The 22747-nt window shown below is 37.6% G+C and overlaps 1 protein-coding gene across 3 annotated transcripts in view; it reads right to left on the bottom strand.

Annotated features, from left to right (window-relative positions):
- Positions 1-19374, bottom strand: part of hmcn1 (hemicentin 1) — a 73219-nt gene extending 53845 nt beyond the window's left edge. For all 3 annotated transcript variants that reach the window (XM_057352943.1, XM_057352945.1, XM_057352944.1), the window contains exons 1-2: positions 18865-19374; positions 1836-1906 (exon numbers count right to left, since the gene is read on the bottom strand). In XM_057352943.1, coding sequence (XP_057208926.1) covers positions 1836-1906; positions 18865-19114 — 321 coding nt within the window. In that variant the 5' untranslated portion in view covers positions 19115-19374. The remainder of the gene's footprint in view (positions 1-1835; positions 1907-18864) is intronic.
- Positions 19375-22747: the final 3373 nt, after the last annotated feature.

Here is a 22747-nt window from a genome sequence, read left to right as displayed (position 1 = left end):
TATAGTAAATACTATAGTATACTACAGTAATTTATGTGGACAAATATACCACTATTGTATAGTAAAAAAGGAAAAACACAGAACTTAGAAAAATTAAAACAAATTGAGGTAATCTAAAAATGATATGGCCCTAATTTATCCATCTGTATGTAACATTAATGTCTTTAGTCAGTTACCTGCCTATTTATGATGAACTGCACTTGCATATATTTTTTAAATAATGACAACAGACGTTTTAAACTTGTGCTACTACTGTTTGGCCTGTGCTACCAAACGTTAAACCTCTCTAGCACCAGTGCTATGTGTAAAAATGTTAACTTACAGCCTAAACACTAATAATAATTACTGCTTGCCTTTGTTTTATAGCAGTCACGGAGAGTAGGCCAATAACCAAATTCAGGCGGCCAAAGCGGACACTAGTTAAAATGCTTAGAAGTAAACTTGACCAATTTAAATCTGAAACAATTATATTGATTATATTATATTATAATTCAAATGAAATATCATTTTTTTTATCTTTGGAGAAGTAATTTTTGTACTCGGACAAGCGAATGACAAATTTACTTGTCCGAAGGACAACCACATGACAATGCTTAATGTCAAGCCCTGCTGGTATGGATAAATGTTTCTCGTGATTTTGCACAGCCATGTAATACAGTTACATCTCTCTCATCTGTCTGACTCTTGTCTTCATTATGCGTTCCAGAAGGCACGTGTCTGAATGAAACATCTGGAAGCAAGTGAGCTTTGCCTCTCTGTTCTTTACACAAACACACACTCCTTACGATCCACCTTATCCCCAACAAACACTAGCAGAACAGCAGATAGCAAATTCAAACACAGAATGACAAGAAGATTGTAAGAAAGGTTAAGGACGTTCGGAGTCATTCGTTTCCAATTATTCTGGAAAACACATTAACAGCAACAGATGATTTGAATGATTTATCCCTCAAAAGTCAATGTTTTGGAAATGTAAAGTGCATAAATACACTCACGCACACATCTACTACAAACAGCAAGCGAACTTTACCAAATCATGCTCTACTTGAACTTCTGCCAAAGAAAAAAAACATTTTTGTGCCAGTACAATAATGCACTTAATCAGTGTGTCTGCATTTCCTCTGCTTTGGCCGGAACAGCTGGGACGGATGCTGAGATTGACGAGAAACATGCACATATCAGAACTGTTTCGAGTAGACATGGCTATTTTAATGGGGTGTCCATGTCAAACTGCTCACATGGCAAATCGCCGCCACACTTACACGTCTACAAAATGTAACACATTTGCCAAACTACAAAGAATACAATCTAGATCACATCTATACACAAACCACAGAGGTGTTCATTCAAAAACACAAAACTAATAAAAAAACTCACTTTTCCTTAGATTTTTGGTCCTGCACTTAACTATTTTAAGGATTTTTTTTAAACAACACATTTGAATATATATAAAAAACTCAATGTTGCACAACACTAAACTATGCTGCAGCATATTAAACACTATTACCAAAAAGGATTTGAAGACTTGACTTTTATAAAACACTAAGACTTGATCCTTCGCTTAGACTTTATTTTAAAACACTTGAGACTTGACTTGGACTCTCCATCAGATATTAGAGAAGATGTCCGCTGGCTTCACAGGAAATATTTCACTTCTGATGAGTTTAGCAAAGTGGATATTCTCTGACGATTACAGTACAAGCAAAACATTTGGAGTCTTTGTTAAGATATGGACTCTGCAATGGTTGAATGTGAGTTCATGAAGTGAATCTGGATCCAATCTGTGATTAAATGTGTAAAGATCAACAAACCTCATGTGAAGTGCACAAACTCACCTGGACATAGAGCTCCCGTAGCTCATCCTGAAACTTCTTTGGATCTGTTGTAATTGTAATAGGTCCAATCTCTGCAGAAACAAAACGAATGCTATTAGAGGCAAAAATGTAAGCTGCTGAATTCCAGTCAAATGACCTCTTGGATTAAAAGATTGAAACGGTTTCTGTTTTGACCGAGCAGATGCCAAATATTTGTGCTGGCAGCCAGTGGCGGATGTCTTGGGTCAAGGGTCACAGTTGAAACGGGGGACCGGGAGCTTCCTGTTCAGTGCCAGGAGGTTTGGATCTCAAAGTCAAGTGAGAGATAAAGGGAGGATTTGGAGTGAAATCTAATATGCAGTGTATGTACAGTATAACCCTGTTGAAAAAAACAGCATATGCTGGTTTGGCACGTTTTGATGCTGGTTTGGGCTGGTTTAAGCTGGTCATGTGCTGGTTTAGGCTGGTCCTTAGCTGGTCCATAGCTGGTTTAAACTGGTCAAACCTGTCACGGTCCTGCCTTCTTGTTCATGATTTTCTAGTCGTGTGGCAGGATCGTGACAGGTCCCTTAGGTTTTATGTGAGAAAGCCATGAGTTGTTTATGTTTTTACATCTCATGTGCTTTCTCGTGTCTTGTCATTGGCCCCGCCCCTCTCATTTCATGTATTGCTTCCCTGCCGTGTCTAATGTTCCCCACCTGCCCTCGTCAATTATCCTTTGTTTGTCTTTCCTATTTAATGCCCTCATGTTTCATTGTCCTGTGCTCTTGCGTTGTATGTACCTGTACCGTGTGCTTACAGTATGTGCCTGTGTTCGTATAGCCTCGTGTTCGTATAGCCTCGTGTTCGTATAGCCTCATGTTCGTATCCTCGTCTTGCCTCGTCCTGCCTCGTCCTGATATCGGTTCCCTAAAGTGAGTGTTAGTTTTGACTTAGTTCTGTTTTGCCCCATTGCGGGAAGTTTTTCTTTGTCAATTGTAGTTTTTCTTTGTCATTTATCTTTTGTTGTCTGTGGTTGTTTCCCCCATCGAGGGTTTTTGTTTTGTGTTTTATTATTTAATAAACCATTGTGTTAACCCCTTCATCCCCGCTGCCTGCAAATGGGTTCTTCCGCCATGCCAGTCGTGACAAACCAGCATCAAAACATACCTAACCCAGCATATGCTGTTTTTTTTCAACAGGGAAGCGTCTAAGGCAACAGCTGTTGGTTTGTTTTTAATAATATATTTATATTGTAAAGTAAAATGAATTATAAAGAACTAATCCAATAATCCCATTTGTGATATTAACCATATTAACGCCTTTGAACAAAAGAGCAGATTCCTTGCTTCCCCTGAAACACTCAAGATGCTGTTTGGAACATTCTCAAATCCTGCTGGGATAACACAGATCATGCTGGCATACAATCCGTCTAATTTTATGGAGATATTTTGTTTATGCAATTTATGTATTTTACTTAAATTGTTATGCTGATAATATGCACGTTTATATAAATAAACACCACTATACTCCAAACAGGAGTCAGCAGATAACAAAACATTGAGTGATTGACAGGTCTTAGCGTATCCTGCAGAAATCAATGACAGGATGTTTTGATTTAGTTCAGACTTCTTTATACTTATTACATGGTATTTTATACAGCACACATAAATCATAAAGTGATCATGTGATGTCATGTGATGACATAAGAAATGCATGTTCTAAGTATACCAAGTTCCCAAACACAGAACTGAAGTATGCATAGAAGGTAACAGACAAAAGCCTCTTCACTTTAAAGCTAGCAGCACATGAATCACACAAACCCATATAGTGTTGCAATTTTGATAATAGAATGAATTACCCCAGCATGCTGTGGTAGGCTACCCTGCTGGGTCTAACTGGCAGTGTCTCTGCTGTAAAAGACCAGCCTGTTTTCATTATGTTGTCATTTCCTTTTGGATCAGATGTTCTTCTTTGTAATAGGAAAGACCTTATAACTCAGGTATGCTCTTCTGTCAGCGTCGGGAACCTGGCGTGAGGTCACTGCATCGCAGTGCCCTTTTGTAAAGCCATATAACATCATGCTCTCTTTCAGCTTTCTTTTAAGGTTTGATGATCTGGTAATCTGTTAAACATGCAAAATGAAAGAGTAGGGTTGGGAATTGAAAATCAATTCCAATTTGGAATCGGAATCGAAAGGCTAGGAATCGGATCGGAATCGAAAGGAATAGGAATCGGATACTTGAGATTAAAATTTGAATTCCTCTTATCAATTCCTGTGTGCATATTTTCAGAAAAGTACATGCGTTGCATGATCTGCTGATATCTCAATAAAAGCCCTTATGAAAATTATCGATATTTTTTACTATAGTAAGAATAGTTTAGCTATAGAATTTGCATTAAAGCACAGGAATCACAAATTAACCATAGTTGCATTATAGTAACTGCAGTTTAACCATGATGTAGTTCAACTATGATAATACAAATTGTAATAAATCAGAAAAGGTGTGTTTCTATGTGTAAATATACACAAAACGGTGCTCATAAATATATAAATATATTTTGCAAACAAGTCAATAAGCAGGCTAAATGACCAAACAGGTTGATATCTGAATGTTTTACTTCAACTGTGGAATCGAAACTGGGAATCGATAAGAATCGAAATCGATAAGCAGAATCGGAATTGGAATCGGAATCGATAAAATTGAAACGATTCCCAACCCTATGAAAGAGGTAGCTGTAGTGCCAAACCAGCATCTTAATGAACCTAATAAATCACATTCAAACATGTGCAAATGTATTCTTTTTTTATTCAATTCAAAACATATAGAATAAAAAGGCAAAGATGTCAGGAAGCTCAATGATGTCCAGAAACGACAAATTGCTTGACTCCAAAAATTATAGAGGTTAAGCAAGAGTTATTGAGACCCCTTTGAAGTACTTCCATTTCTGTATCTGAATCAGTTTTATGATCCCTTCAGAGCTATACTGCAATATGTTATCCTATTTTTGGATATAATACTTTCTTAAGCCAATATCACATTATAACAGATTTTCTATGGGTCTCTTTAGTTTATTTTAACCGCAAAGAACTTTATGGTCCAATGTAACTTCTTGAAAACACTGTACAAACAAATTCTCGCGGAAGTCTCTCACGAGAGATCTTTTCAAAGAGCTCATATTTTGGCAGTATGGAAAACCCTTGGAGTGTAGAAAAAGAACATGCAGGCGATCAAAGCCATGTTTAAGAGTAACGGGATAATAATTTTGACTGGTGTGCCTGGCTTTCAAGTCAAAGCTTTCATGAATGGAAAAGTTGACAGAGTTCTGGGATATTTCTCTTGATTTAGCAGTTTTATCTTTGCAGCCTGGGCACTGGTCTTCTTTACCTCTTTTTTTGTAAATAAAAGTGGTGTTACAGTTAAAGGAAACTAGGGCAAGGAGCACGTGATAGTGTTAAAAATGAAGAAAAAGGTGAAGTGTTGCTCTTAATACACATTCAAAAAAGAAGATTTTCTTTTTACATTTGGAAGACATTTAGAAGACGGCAAGTGATGAATTGGAGATCATGAATACAGTAAAAGAGAGGGAAAACTTTTCAAATCATGAAACAGAAAGAGAACAATTATAAAAGAAAGAATAAAATGATTTATTTAAACCATTTGATTTCAGGGCAGCTTAGATCATTGCAAAGGAAACAGTCAAGACGTTTTCTCATACGTAAACATAGACACATGCTTGTGGTCAACACTGAAGAATGATCTTTTTAAACACTGTAAGCACGCTACATGTTCATTTCATCGTGATTCATTTAAAACCTAAACGTTTATGGGGTTTTATTATGAGGACTCAAAATTTTCCCGATCTAATGAGATTTTACTGTAAAAACGTACTGTTTCAGTTTTAGTGCTGGTTCCACAGTAAAAAAAAACACCAGTTGTTTAAATAAGCTGCAGTCATGTCTTATTCTAAATTTCTATAACTTTTTGAATGAACAAAGAAAAGCATAGCATGTCAAATTATATTCTACAGCACTGCTACGTGACTAATATTTCCACAATTATGACACGTTTGCCTAAATGCTTACAGAGAGCCTGAACAAATCGGGAAGCATTCCAGATCAGTCTAGACCCATTAATGTTTTAAGGATCATGCAAGCAAGAAAGCATAAAAGAAAAAAGCAAGAAAGGCTCAATCTCAAAGAAAGCTCATTTTTTTAAATTAAGAACCTCTAGAGGCAAACTCACTCAACATTAGCTAGTCCATCTAAATGAAAAACTAAAGAACAATTTTAGTTAAATATGAGATGGATAGAGCCTGGAAAACTGTGGAAGTTTAGCTACTAATCCTACACCACAACTCTCCTGCCAAAGACTAGAGTTTATATAGATGTGGAAACAATCATATTAACAGTCCTCAACATTAGTTTTCATCACATCCTCTATAATTCCAGCAAGCTCTAAATCAAAGTCACTGTGTAATATGCAAATGAACAATTTAAGAGCATCAGATGCTGTTTACGTTCTAAAAACACCTTTTATTAATTACAGGTCTCTGTCCATGTTGGCTCTATACAGTGTCTATGTATACTTATAAATGTTTAAACTGTGTAACTGCTGTAGACAGCTTCTTATTTAGATATTTTTATTAAAAAGTCTTTCCACAGTAAATCATCATAAAATATGGATTTGATGACCATATTTATAAACTGTAGTCACATGAGTCAGCATTCACTCCAAAAATAACCAAACAACAAAACAATGGATACACCAAATTACTAACAGAAATGACATCATAATGAACTGTTAAACATTTGGAGGAAATAACAGTTGCACACAGACAGCAAATCTTTTGCTCAGACCTCTCAAGGAAGATAAATATTTCTGATGTATGATAATCATTTCAATTGGCTCAACATCATGCCAGGAAACTACTAAACAGTAAGTCTTTGTAAGAAAGGAAGAAAGAAAAAGAACAGTTCCATATGAGCCAGGACTGCCTCTATACGGACACACTGTATGTTCAGGACAGAATCACTCCACTACACATACTGCAATACATATGAAAAACTGACATATATCAATATTTACATGATTTATTTGTGTAAGTGCTTAGAAGAAACAAATGCAAGAATACAGAGCAATTGTCCCAAACAATTCAACACAAAGAACATGCTGTCAGCAGACTTTAGTTGTTTACAGTTGCCAAGCAACATTACAACTTTCTGCATTAAAGTGGATAGTGCATCCAAACATGAAAATTCTGTAATCATTTACTAACTGTCAAGCTGTTTCACATCGATATAATTTGTTGATTCTGTTTAACACAAAAGAAGATATTTTGAAGAATGTGGGAAAACAAGCCGTTCTGTCACACCATTGACAAGCAGTTTAATTTTCTACTTTTGTAGTCAATAGCGACCCAGAACTGTTCGGTTACAAAGCTTCTTCCAAATATCTTCTTTTGTTCAAGTGGAACAAAAAAATGTATACAGATTTGGAACAATTTGAGGCTGAGTAAATTATGACAGATTTTACATTTTGGGGTGAACTGTCCCTTCAATAGGACTGTTGTGCTCAAACTATATGTTGTCAATTTTTGTGTCAAATCAAGTTTAAGAGCTGTATACCTCCCAGACTGCTAGACCACAAAACAAACAATGTGCCATGCCAGAGAAAAAGAATACAGTGGTTTTGTGGCTCTGTGGTTCTGCTGCGTGTTTTGCATCTGACCAGATTGAAACCTGTTTTAAAAGTCGTGAGCATGTGCATGAATGTCTATTAGGCCTGATGTCAATTTAATGCTTCTGTATATGGAAACTGTCCAATTCACAATCCCACAATGCTCTTTGCACACGACATACAGTGATTCATACTCTTTCACGCTCATACTCAGAAATACGTAGTATATAGCAACACGTGTTGACTGTACTGTGGACTGATAAAAACATGATATATACAAAATTAGAATACTTAAATATTTCACTGTAAAAACAAAGTATCAAATCAATAACAAAGTTGTGATTCTCAAGACAGAAGACATTGCAACATGGCTTTGCAACAGGCTTTCTTAGAAAACTATTGCACAAAGTGCAATAATTCTATGGAGTGACATTGCATATTGCTGACATCATCAAAAGATAAGCAGCAAAACCTGACTAAGGATATGCCCAGGGGTCTGAAGCCAGTCTGTTTCAAATTAAGACCAACGAGGTCTGGGGCCTGGTCAGCCCTGGCTGTACGTCATTGGACGACAGAGGTTTCAAATACATGCCCTTTGGAGGAGTGCCTCACGTTTGATTGACATCATCGAATGGCTGGTGGTGCAACAGCAGCACCCCATAAACTGTCAAAGCGGGTCAAGGTGTTTCTCTCAGCATGTGACTGCAGCTGACACCAGAACGCAACGAGTTACATAAACAAACACTAACACAAAAAGTACGCAAAATAAACAAAACCCTATTTTGACGGATATCATTGAGGGAAGGCAGAACGATTTTAACTCGTTATGAGATTAAAGTTGGTACCCCCAACCTCAGCCCATGCAAAAAGCTCAGACCTGCATCGACACGCAAGATTTCTAAAGTAATCCAGTATTTTGTCTGGCTTTGGAGTACAGATCCTCTTGTTGCAGGGCTCCAGACTTTTTTTTACTAGGAGCACTGTAGCCCCTGACTGAAATTTTTAGGAGCGCAAGCAGAAACTTTAGGGGCACACCTTAAATCAGCCTGCAATGCAATTATTGAAATTCGTCCCCAAAATAACTGTATTGCTGACAAATACTTTGATAATAAAAAGACTTGACTCACAGAAATTACAATGTGCAGTTTTATTTTCATTTCAGAGGGATATGACTTTACTCAATATCCATGCAGGGTCATACGGAATCTGAACTTTTTTGTTAATTCTGTGATCAAATTTAGGAAAAATCTGCGGAATTCTGTGGAACGGTTTTAAATATGTTTGCATTTGTACAGAAATGTAAATATGTGTAAATGTGTTAAAATAGTCTTAAAATACTACCTGTCTATGCATTTAACTGCTTACAGAGCTTACAGAGAAACTTTAAAGGCTAAGTAAAGAGACTGTTTAAACTCCGAATATACCAGACAAAATTAGTACTCCGAATTCATTTGAACCAACAGAAAATGTGCATGTCATTTTGTGTGAAAAAGTATATATTTGATTGTTTATAGTGTTAAAGCAAAACGAAAGGACTCGTCTTAATACGTTCTTATGATGATTTTATTGTGTATTAAGGACACTTTTCACAACACAACGTAAAGATAACTTCACATAAACTTAACAACAGCATTCGCCTGTTGTTCATTCTTGTTGTGAACGGATTGGAAATGATTCAGCGCTGTCTCAAGTAATCAACAGATAAATGGTGTATTCTGAACTCCTGCGTGGTTAGTTTCATGGTAAACATCTCAAACATCAAATCGTTCGTGATCAGGCTCAAAAAATCCATAACAGCAAACAGCAAATCGTAGTAATGCGCTCACGTTGTCTGTAAACTTGTCAATGATGAGCTGAGCTGTGACCAACGCGACGACAGCGAGAAACATCAGTCACCCAGCCGCTCACTAGGGCTGTGCAAAAATATTGATACACGTAACTATCGCAATATTTTTTTTTTCGATAGTGTATCGATAGCGGAGGTATCACTATCGATACACTATCGAAAAAAAAAATACTGCGGTTTTCAAAATAAGTCATGGAGTAATGAGTTATATAAAATAATGCTGTTTGTAGGCTTCGCAAGTCATGCCACAAGTCACTTGGCTACTGCCGTGCATTAGACAGAAAGTTTATTAAGAAAAGTAACAATGACATTTATTGTGCTTTCACGGATGTGACACCAGCGCATTTACAGCACGGATGAACCAGAGGTTTTATACTGCCCATGTTCAGTGTTTTAACTGTAATGCACCACAACAGCCACGTGAGCCATCTTATTCCCCTGTGCTACCCACTTGGGGGGCGCAATCCACAGTTTGAGAACCCAAACCTCTGATCTAAAGGTCCATGCATCGCACATCATGGCCACTTTGCAGAGGTAAGGGATGTTTTTACACTTATCCTTACAGAAAACCCCCGGTGGTGCACAGCATGTTGTATTTCTAGCTCTACTTTTTACATTTTCTATATATCGCAAATGTTCATCGCATCGAAATACATAGCAATATATTGTATCGTGACCCATCTATCGTGATATGTATCGTATCGGGAGACACTTGCCAATACACAGCCCTACCGCTCACGGCGCACAGCTCCGGACTCTCCCCTTCTCACACACACATAGGCCTACACTGGTGGGCTCGCGATTTACTCGTCTTTTCACATGAGATATAACAACTAGAAAAAAATCCAAACTGGCAGGTCGCACATGTGCGGGTACTTGTAAAAAACGCTTGCGCTGTCTCAAAAACTGGTCGCAGTCTGGAGCCCTGTGTTATCCAGAAGGGCCCATGAGCTGTTGTCGGATGTCACTAAATACAGCTGGAATGCAGCTGTGAGCTATTAACACGAGTGTCCAGCACGATCCACAACTCTGCACTCTGAAACTCAGGTTTTGCTAAAGTGGTGGAAAGAATTTTTTTTTACACTTTTTATTGTCTTTTTCAGGAGACCTAATCGATCAAATCGTTCATTTAAGTCATTAAATGGTTTGAATTGAGAGCTGTAATATTCCTGAACTACCAAAACACACTACACTTCAAAAAGCGTTTTAGCTGCCTACTGTGGCAACTTGGAAACCATATAAAACATCCATTGTGTGGGCAAGCACTACTCATATTTTCTTTAAAAATATAGAAATCATCGTTGATTCTATTGTGTCACGAACCGTAAAAGCTCTTGGAAAGAACTTATTGTATTGTGTACCATATTAAGGAAGACTGAAAAACTCTTATTGCCTTTTTTATTTCCTTTTTTTGCGACACTGATGCAAAATGATCACATTCTAAAAACAAAGTAGCATCTGACAAAAACGGAGTCTGCCTCTACTGACACCTTCATGACATCATTACCGGCATGCATTGCTGCTGGATACTAATTAGAAGCCTGAAAGTCTGAAATACCTATTATTTGATGTCACTCTTACGCCCCATATTTAGCCGAGTTAAAAGACGAGATAGGAGGTAAGCGGTCAACTTTTCACAAGTTTTTGTACATCATCATGTCCTTTGTAAACAAAGAATTTAATCACATTCAAAACAATTAAAATGTAAACTTAAGGTTCTTACTTGGACCTGCTTTCTTAAGTATCATAGCAGCTCTTCTCAGCTACTTAAAATGCAGACATCTACAGCTATGTAACATACTGTATAGATTCCATTACTTTCAAAATACAGTCATTTTGAAACAAAAATTGAATTAAAGACTGTTGGGTCTAATGTACAGATATTTCAATGAGGTTACTGTAAGTATGTGTTACAGTGCGACACATGATGTAAAATGTACAAACTCTTTCAGCACATGACAGATGCTGCTCTGAAATAGAGTGTATTTGCCTTAATTGCTAAATGGTGTACAGACAAAGAACTGGCTGGCACCACACACATGTTCTGCTTACTCAAAACCACAAACCGACAGGATTTTGTCTAACCATCCATTTCCTCACATATATTTAATACCAACTAGAAAACTTTCTTTGTTCTAAAGATAAAGCCTGAACTGAAGGACTAGAAGGTCTCCATCGTTTGCTCTTTAAGCCAAAGATCACAACACATACTCGCACAGCAGATGCTGACAATGCCAGCTGAGAGCTGAGTGGCGTTTTTTCAGGTGCTCAGGAAATGTTTCAACAGCGAGACGGCAACTCCCCCGGGAGATACAGAACAGGGAGACAAGAGAGTGATGCAGGGAGACCGGAATAGACAGACCAAGAAAGGAATGCAAACCTGGGGTCGAGAGCAGGGAAAAAGCAAAAAAATGAAACGAAAGCTAATCAAATCAATACAAACTGAGAAAATCATTAAGGTGAAGTCTCTCACTACTCCCTGTCTATCTTAATGTTATTTTAGTGGAAAATATTCAAAACTAGAATATCTTTTATTATCCTGAGACTTTTGTTATCCTGAGACTTTAATATACCTGGTTTCACAGACAAAGCTTAAGGCTATTCCCAGACTAAAATGAATGTGTGACCTGTCTTAACTGAATAAAACTTGCCCAGAAATAACTTAAAATATATCAGTACCATTCTTTTATCTCGAGATGCACATCAGTAATGTATTCTTCTAAGGCATTTTTATAAAAGCCACATAAATATCTTAATTTAACTAGGGCATAGTCCTGGCTTAAGCTAAGCCGTGTCTGTGAAACCGGGCCTTAATATAATATAATAATATAAATCTTTAATATCTTATAAATCAATTGTCTAAACAGAGTTGGCACAGACAATCCTTCACATAGTACCAAATGTTTTATTCGAAGAATGGGAAAAAATGTGAATGGCAAATATCAAATTCACAACACAGTTTGAATGGAATAGAACACAAAATAGTAAAGGTAAGAATAGCCTCTGTCACCATTCAAATTCATTGCATCTTTATTCCATACAATGTAAGTGAATGGTGACTGAGGCGGAGGTTCAATAAAAGTAAGTCATGTCGGTTTGGTACAACTTAAATGCTAACAGAATTTTCATTTTTGGGCAAACTCTTTCATTTAGCATCTAAACCTACGAAACACATACCTGGTGAGTTTGAATCCCTGGCATTTGACTTTAAAAGAAACCAAATGTATGTGATATTAAAAAACTCCCCAAGAGGCATTACCAATAATGAAATGAAATTTAGCCCAAAGCATGTAAAACTTTCTCCAACTCATATAAGGCACCTTCAGTTTTCAATAGACTACATCTACTAATGCTATTATTCTCTAATGATATCCATGTTTGCCTTTCAAACATCTGAAAATAATACACAGGCCAAATGTCATCTATCATCCTTTAATCTTTCATTCCAAACTCATCTCAAGTTCAATTTCCCAGCAGACGTTGACCTTCGCAAGTTCGCACTGCATCAGTCACAAAAGGTCACAGAAATATATCTGCATCCAATCAAAACAAGTCCTAAGGCTCAGAATGCAGCAATCATCAGCCGAACGTGCAGTCACAATCCAAACGAAATCCTGAATTTAAACCAATTGCACATTTGTAGTTTTCAATCGAGCCTATTAGAGGTGGAGATCTATGGAAATTAAGAATGCTGTAATCAAGCTCCATATAGATTGAAGATTGTTCGACTGGCTGAGATTAAATGGTGACTCATTGTTTTACAGTAACTACTAGGTTAGCAGCACTTTTGAAAATGGCTCTTTGGCACTGGAATCAGCACAGGCACTGTTCTCAGATTAGAGAGCGTTACATTATTACATTATCATTAAAGAGACGAGGCAGGAGAATTATACTGTACTACACCAAACTCTGAAACCCTATTTAACCCACCCCACCCACCGTCACAAATTCCTGCCTAATGGCATCATTACGGACCATGTTCATGCCAATACCCTTGTAATCTAGGGGTATTCCAAGATGAATGTTGCCTCTGAGAGCAAGAGGCAAAAGATTCAAAGAGATGTTTAGTTGAGGAATGAGCTTTGAACATGTTAAAAGCATCAATGTCCCTCCTTCGCCTTTTTAAGAGCTCTGGTAACATCTTATTGTGACCAACCAGAGTAAAGTAGATGCAGCAAGTAAATTAAAACTTAGGAAGACCAAAGCAGGAATGTTGAGGTGACAGGGTCGGGTCTCTAAAAGTCTCTAAATGTCACTGGCTGTCAAATAATATCATAACTAATAGAGCTAAAGAAGAGTGTGTGCGTGTATGTGTGTGTGTGTGTGTGTGTGCATAAGCAAGAAAGAGGGTTGAGAAAAAAGCTCAAACCAAATTAAGGAAATCTCTTTCCTTCCACTCCTTATAAAAAAGCATTTGGCCTACTTGCTTTGGAAGACAAAGCTATCATTAGCCTCTAAAACAAAATGAAACCCCTTTTCTCCACCATACTGAATTATATTCTTATTTTATCCACTTGTGAAAAACCTGTGAAATTCAGCCAGCTCCCTGTAATACTAGTCTAATATAAAGGCAGTGTGTTTATCCATATTTACTTTGTTGTCTTTATTTCATTTGTGACAGCATTTTCCAACAGTTTCTGGAGGCCATGGTTCTTAGATGAAATTTAGCTCAAAATCACACACATACTTTTATAAACACACACAGATATAAACATGCAAATTCAGCAAATGGATTGCAAGCGGTCACATTTTTATGACTCTATGTGTATTTGTGTGTGTGTGCGTTCATGTTTTTATATCCCGTTGGGGACCTAAACCTGAATGCACACCAACACATGGCGACTCGTGTCACTGTGGGGACCAAAATTGAGGCCCCAGGGGCAAAAAAGCTTATAAATTGTACAGAACAATATTTTTTTTAATCTAAAAATGCAAAAAGTTTTCTATGATCTTTAGGGTTAGGGGATAGAATATACAGTCTGTAGTATAAAAAACATTACGCCTATGGACTGTCCCCACGGAGATAATAAACCAGACATGTGCGTGCGTGGGTGCGTGCGTGTGCGGGATGACCCAGAGCCATTGAGAGAGAGAGTCGCGTCAACTCCGTTGACTCCAATGGAACAGTTTTTTCACAGCAATGGTGGTTCATGGAGGCTCTCAATAGTTGCCGGAAGTTACTAGTAACGCATGGAGCTAAACAGACCAACTGAGGTAAACTTTTAACCCATTTAAAGGCATAAGTCATTTATTGAATAAAAAAATGAAAGAAATAAAGCATTTAAAGAGAAAATATAACTTCCTTGAACTATCTAATAAAGCAATAAGCCCCAAGAAGCAGTGGGTTACAGTGCATTTTATAACAGCTAAGGGCGTTGTGGCAAGACGCGAAGCGGAGTGCGTAAAACCCCGTAGCAGTTATAAAATGCACTGTAACCCACTGCTTCGCGGGGCTTATTGCTTTTATAAAACGGTAATTCCATATGCTTAGCAAGGTTTCATAAAATAAAGTAAATAAAATTATATTTAGGCTATGTGGTGTGGCTCACCGGGAGACTGCATTTATTTATTTATTTATTCATTTATTTATTAGATATTATTTATTATAATGATCTTGCTTGGTCTATAAACACCATGCACTGTGCTGTGTTTTACCTTTCTGTGTTTTTCTTATTTGCTCCTGTAAAGCTGCTTTGGAACAATGCACATTGTGAAAAGCGCTATATAAATAAAATTGAATTGAATTGAATTGGTCAGCTGTTATATACAGTGAGGGAAATAAGTATTTGATCCCCTGCTGATTTTGTAAGTTTGCCTACTTACAAACAAATGAAGGGTCTATAATTTTTATGGTGGGTTTATTTTAACTGATAGACACAGAATATTAAAAAAAATCAGGGGAAAAAAATGTTATATAAAGGTTATAAATTGATTTGCATTTCCGTCAGTGAAATAGGGGGTTATCAAAGCATTGTTTGCAGTGCCCAGATGTTTTGTGTGCTGGCTGAATTCACTGTCATTATCATTCCGTGTATTCAGACCTTGGAAACAAGCGTTTGACTGGCTGCTCTTTCTCCATGAACAGTAATGTAACTGTACAGGACAAGTAGGTTACAACAATTTGGTATTTTTCAAGGAGAGAGGCATGATTTTAAATCATGTTGGAAACATACACAGGTATGCATAAAGTGGCAGTAGTGTGGTGCTATCAAAGTTTCTCAATAATTAATCAAAGCCTCACATTTGGACTTTTGGCACTACTAAACCTTCTTTTTCTGCTTGACTTTGACTCATGTGAACAGAGATGATGGATGTGTTGGGCTCTGTAATTAGTTGGTGGTGCAAATACAAAGACAAAGAGTGAGAAAAGTAGTTCACTCTTTGGTCTTTCTAATCAAAACAAAGAACAGTGCCAGTGATAAAAATAAGATGGGAAAACATCTTGTGGTAAATGTGGCAGTAAGATCAAAACAATTGATCTAGAAAGCCTGCAAAAATAGCCTGCAAAGAGTGAGAGAGTCTCAAAGTTTTGTCTCAGGAGATGTAAAGCCCCCCCTTTTTCATTCCCAACCTGAATCTGACCTGAAGTGTCCAAACACAGCACGCCAAATACATTTTCCATTCATTCCTTTGGGCGTTTAGGAATTTCTTTCATGATGCACGCTGTATCTGGTTATTGCTTCAAAATGCGCTGTCCACTGTAACTAAACCATAAGATTTGCAACACGAAAGAAGACTCTTTGAGGGTGAGAGGGAGAGATATTGCCTTTTCCTTTGCAAAAACAGTAAATCAGTATTCCAGATGTGTGCAATCATGTACTGAAATCAGACTGTTGCCTATTTGTTTGCATTGTGTCGTAGATTGTTTTTCGATCTTGCCTGGGAGAAGGAAAATGCTGCCAAAGTAGTGGAATATTAATTATGTTCATGCATAACGTACAGCTTGTTTGTCAAAATTTTTAATTTGCTAGCGATGAAGAATTTTCTGAAAGGTTTACATTAGTTTTATTACACACACACACATATACAGGTTTGGCCTTTGCTGGGGAAGTTTTAAAATCAAACCAACTATCTTTCTGTGTCCTAGCTATTGTGTTTCTATAAATATTTGAAGCTTCTTTAACAAAATCAAATTCTTTGTGTATGTGGTTATACTTACAGAATTAAGATATTTCTGATTCTGATACAGAAAAATCATACCTGTTACATACCCACTGAACCTGTTTTGTTTGCTTATCTACTTAACTCAGTAAACAAATAGAAAAATTGTGGAAGTGAAGCTCACTTTGGAATATGAAGGGCTTGTCAAGTCTGTCTTTGTGATAAACATGTGTTGAAGAATAATCTAAAAGATTCTTAATCTAAAATGATTATTCTCTTACCTCCTTGACTTTGACCTGGAAGAGGAAATAGAAAGTCCCCTGGGCACCGAATAAGGGTTGGCTAGAGGAGGTTTCAATGAGTTTCAGATGTCCAGAGAGCTTTTAAAGATCAGTTGGCTCATTGAGCAGTGTGTGGCCACAGCATTCACTATGCTACTGCATTCCTGAGAGTCAAACGATGGTCATCCCAGAGCCGTTGAGAGAGAGAGATGCGCCAACAGAACGCGTGTCACGTGATTCATGGAGCCGTTATAAAATGGTCAGTTCTGGTCCTTGATTCTGATTGGCTGAGCGGAGTTCTAAGCCGTTATAAAATACCTCAATACAGTGAGGGAAATAAGTATTTGATCCCCTGCTGATTTTGTAAGTTTGCCTACTTACAAACAAATGAAGGGTCTATAATTTTTATGGTGGGTTTATTTTAACTGATAGACACAGAATATTAAAAAAAATCAGGGGAAAAAAATGTTATATAAAGGTTATAAATTGATTTGCATTTCAGTCAGTGAAATAAGTATTTGATCCCCTACCAACTAGCAAGAATTCTGGCTCCACAGATTGGTTATGTGCCTATATGGACCACAGATTAGTCCTGTCACTTTAAGAAAGTACTCCTAAATCAGCTTGTTATGTATATAAAAGATGCCTGCCAACAGAATCTGTATCTTCCAGTTCAACCTCTCCAACACCATGGTCCAGACCAAATAGGTTTTAAAGGATGTCAGCGACAAGATTGGAGACCTGCACAAACCTTGAATAGGCTACAGACAGAAGCTTGGTGAGAAGGAGACAACTGTTGGTGTGATTATTTGGAAATAGAAGATATACAAAATAACTATCAAATGCCCTTGTTCTGGAGCTCCCTGCAAGATTTCCCCAATGGGGTAAAGATGATCATGAGAAATGTTAAAGATCAGCCCAGAACTACACGGAAGAAGCCTGTTAATGATTTCAAGACAGTTGGGAACACAGTTAGCAAGCAAAACATTGGTAACACATTGGTAACACGCTATGCCACAGTAGACTGAAATCCTGAAGCACCCGCAAGGTCCTCCTGCCCAAGAAGGCCCGCCTGGCTCGTCTTAAGTTTGACAATGAACATAAAAATGATTCAGAAAAGGCTTTGGCGAAAGTGCTGGCACTGCTGTGAGACCAAAATGGACTCCTGTGTTTGGAGGGAGAGAAATGCTGACTATGAGCCCATGAACATCATGTCTACAGAGAAGCACAGTGTTGGAAACATTCTGCTTTAGGGCTTTTTCTCTGCTACAGGTATACAGGATGACTTCACCGCATTGAGGGGCTGAGGGACGGGCCCATGTACCGTAAAATCTTGGACGAGAACCTCCTCCCCTTAACTAGGTCACTGAAGATGGGTCATGGATGAGCCTTTAACATGACAAAGACGCAAAACATATTGCCAAGACAACCAAATGGTGGCTTAAGGAGAAGCACATTAAATGTCCTAGCCAGTCTCTAGACCCTAGTCCTATAGAACCTCTGTGAAGGAGGCTAAAACTCCAATTTGCTGAGCGACAGCCAAGAAACCTTAAAGATTGACAGAGGAGTGGACTAAATGTATCCGGACACATGTGCAAACCTGGTGACCAACTATCAGAAATGTCTGACCTCTGTGCTTGCCAACAAGGGTTTCTCCACAAAGTACAAAGTTATGTTTTGCTTGGGGATCAAATAGCGAGACTACAGCATTCATTACAAGCAACTCTCAGCAAACTAACACATTTGACATGTTTCTGGAAAGCTAAATAATCCATAGATGAGTTGCATTCATTCACTGTCTTTTAAAATATCAGTGATGATAAACACATGTTCCTTCAAAAACATGTATGTGACTAAAGGACGAATATAGGCAATTCATTCCACATCCACAGTCTATAGAAAAATGTACTACTATGCTAATTTCTTCTATTATTTAAAGCAAGGATTAAAAAACGTTAATGTTTAATTATATGTTTTCTGAATGTTGTATACTTGTTTGAATGTTATGCAAGTTCTGCTCATTTCTAACGTGCATGTTTCTACCTTGTTCTGCTTCATTTGTTGTATTAATACACTTTGGAAGAAATACTAACAGTTAATTTCCTTAGTGGTTTAACATAATATAGTAGTGGAACATAGGCTATTCGTGTTATTTTGTGTACCTGGGTCATGAAAAGGAACCAAGGCGAAGTTGTACAGTGGTCTCTTGGGTCTGCTGAGGGACGTCTCCAAAATCTTCGATGCTCCTTCAATCACTTGAACTAAATCATCGTACATGGAGCCGGTGACATCAAAGACAAACGCTAAGGTGGACGCTCCCTCTGGGATTTCTTCATTTGTGTCCTGGGCTGAGGACAAAACTAGAAAGACTAATACCAGATTAAGCAAAAACGACAAAAGTCTCAAGTCCATCTCGAGATCCAGGGTTTCGAGGAACTGCCGCTTCTCAGGAAAAAAAACGACACAAAATTCAGCGCCTAGCTAACGCCAGATAACCTGCCACGACATTGGTTCGCAATGTCAAAATAGAGACTAATAAGAAAAAATATCAAAAAGTCTTTGTGAAGAAAAAAGGACGAGTTAAAAAGAAGAGTGAAAATCAGTCAGCTTTCTCCTGAGCGTCGCTTGCGCGAGGATGCTGGCGAGTTGTTTTCAGTGCGCGCGCACGAGCATGCGCTTCTTCTGAAGTCTCTCAGCAAACTGTCGCCCTTGCAAATGCTGATCCACTATTAACTTCTCTCACCGGCCGAGAGACAACAAGCACCTCAGGCTGTTTTACCTCACAGCTGCTCTGTGATTGGTCCGCTGTTCTTTTTGAGGTTGTAAGGGGGTCTTGTGCATATTGACAGACTGAATTAATAGACTTACATTTCATTTTCTTCATAGGAAACAACAGACATTTGTCGCTTTGTCAAAAATAACACTTTTTGAGCATAAAATCTATTTATTAATTAAATTAAAGTACTTTATTATCCCTTGAAGTTGTGTGTTAGTATCCTCGTCTGTCGCTGATTTCGTTCTCTTTTACCGCCATCTAGTGGTACGTGTTAAGACAACCTTTTTATACCGAAAATGTATGCGACAAGCCGTACATGTCATCTCTGAAAAATAACCTTTGTCTGCAGCTGGCAAGTCTGTTTTACAGAAAATGATCAGTCAGTATATTTGGTCGTTATGACGTAGTTAAGATAGAATTCAAATGGAGAATGTCAAGTTTTGGTTTAAAAATTAATGGATTTGCCGTCTTGTCAGACGCTTATAAATGCCGTTTTGTTTAATGGAGGTTATAGATAAGTTGTGGGGAAAAGGCAAAGGGAGTTTGTCATTAATTCACAAAACAGCATTCACTTAAAGGAGCTATTAAACATTTTACTGTAAAATGAACACACATTAACCACAAAAAAGGTGTAATTTATTTAATACAGAAGTCAGGATATCCCAATTCCTCACCGAACGCTTTCTTGAACCACCTGAAACTTTTTACTTGCTTAAAGAAAAGAGAAGACTCAGAAAGTAGCTATTTAAACCCAATTTGCGTTCAATTTCCGATTTGGTCTATTAGTCTAGTACTAAATCTTGTTACGTGTTATTGGTAGCTCAATGCAGGGCTGTAAACGGCTCAAGTGATGATAAGGTTGACTTATTTTCCCACACTCCCTCCCCATTCCAGAAAAGAAAAAGACAAGTCTCAATTTTGACCACAAGAGGGAGCTACAACTCAGGAAAAAGCTACATTACTCAGTTTGTAATGAACATGATGCAACAGTAGCCTACATATTTCATCTGAAAAGCAAGAAAACTAAAACAATATACAAAATCTATAATGCTTTAAGCAAAAAAAATTATTGCACAATTTGAACAATTAATACCTAATATATAATTAAATGAAATACATTAAGGCAGTAAAACAAAAGGTAAAAGCAAGTAGGCTACCGCCATTGATTGCTTAATATGAGATGAACAAGACTTTATACAAACACTATTTACATTAGATTCATATATCTAACGTACCTGTATATCAAACCTTCAAACTCAAACCTATAGGCCAGACCCTACTATAAGCATGTCTCATCTGACCGCTCCACCTAATGGATTATATGGAAATGACATTTTTTTAGAATCTTACTGTCATACGGCATTGTTTTTCCATGTTGACGCAGGAGTGTTGATCTTGGGTATTCTTTGAATCGAGTTGATGATGTGGAAATGAGGTAGGATGTTTATTTTGGATATGCCCATTGATGTGTTGGCTGCAGGTTTGAATCATGACCTAAAACCAGCAGTAACCTGTGCTAGTTGCTGCCAAGGTCAAAGACACACAAAAGCAGGACAAAAAATGACAAAAACAGAAACTGTATCAGCTACACTATTAAAGACTAAAGGCATGCACATATTAATCAAGAAACTGACATTCATACACGTTTAATTTCCTCAGCCTACATATTAACCCAGTACAGGAAAAGATATTTAAAATAAAAATAAACGGCACCATTACCTTTATACCATCTTCTACATTAAACATTAAAGATTCAATTTAATGGAAATTTCAGCAGTGAGGTGTCAACCTCCATTTTAATGGGGAGAAACCAGGGAAATGCAATACTGTGCAAAAGCTAACTGACGGATGGTATACATGAGGTGAGCCAAACCAATTCTCTGCCAAACCAATAGAAAGTATTCTGAGTTTTTGGCTTGTGCAATCCACTTCCCAATCTTATGCAATTTAGCATAAAACATGACTAGAACCATGGCAGGTTGATGCAGAACTTCCTTCTTAATGTTTCCTTTTTGCTATGGCTGAGAAATGCAAGTGAAACAGCAATATGGCAAAAGGAAATCAACTTTTTAAACAATCTCATGTATAAGAACATTTATTGATTTATTAACATTATTCTATAATAGAAAAACACGTGTGCCATATTGAAGAGAATATCTTTGTATCTTACGTATCATAATAAATAACATTGACCACAAACCCGCTGTTGATCTGGAATTTATTTAGGCAAATCCTGTTGAAATTTAGGAGGTTTTAATGACCCACTTGTTACACTTGAGTTAACGCTTCAGTATTTACAACACATTAAAACCTGTGGGATCAAGGTTATTCAAATGTAGGCATGTGCTTTCTTACTAAAAACAGGACCCATCTGTCCCTGCATGCACCATATTAAACTGAACAGTAAAGAAGCCCCCTTAGATGTTATTTAATAGCACTAATCCTAGGGATTATATGCACCTAATCCCCCCAGAGACCCTCTTTGTGTCCCACTTCTACCGATCAATACAGTCCCCTGCACTTTCACAGAAGCAAACACATCTATATTTCAATATAATATAAGACCCCACTTCAATAGTGACAAAATATATTGTTTACTTTAGCTATGCCATAAATGCAAACATAAAAACACTAACAGGCACAGCCATCATATGTTCGTAATGACAACAGGTCAAGGCCAAAAAAGAAATGCCTGGATGTAATTTAAGAGGGTTTTGTATACCCATAAATATTTGAATCTGACATATGAAAACACTTTGAATCCTTAAATCCTAAAAGTTATTAAGATATAGCCCTTGTTACAACTAGCCCTGGTCTATTGAGTAGTACCTTCCATATTCATTGTAAAAATGAACATACCATGACAACCAACTGAAGGAAAATTACAAAACAGCCTGTAACCAACACAATGAAAAGAGAGGCTTGGGAGAAGGGTACAAATGGCCCCTAATAAAGGGAATGTTGTGTAGTTGCCATGTGAATGGCCAGAGTGGTGAGATATAACTCTCTCTCTGCTGTTGTTTCTAGACTTGCCATTCTGTGCCATCTGCACATTTTTCAGCCCGGTAATGACGCACCCAACAATGCTTTGTTTGGCAGTGACCACAGAGCACACGGGGCACTGGTTAATGAAGAAGGGCAACACTGGCTGAAAAGAGCGGGCAGCAGAGGGAGCCTTGTGGCACCCCCTAGATCTATACACTGTGTGAAGAGCTTTCTCTTTTAATTCCCTTACCAGTGTTCAGACTTTGATTAATACGGTACACCAA

The sequence above is a fragment of the Triplophysa rosa genome, linkage group LG15 (genome assembly GCF_024868665.1).
Source record: "Triplophysa rosa linkage group LG15, Trosa_1v2, whole genome shotgun sequence".
Classification (NCBI taxonomy): domain Eukaryota; kingdom Metazoa; phylum Chordata; class Actinopteri; order Cypriniformes; family Nemacheilidae; genus Triplophysa; species Triplophysa rosa.
Note: the sequence above shows the minus strand (reverse complement) of the source record. Positions and strands in the feature narration are given on the sequence as shown.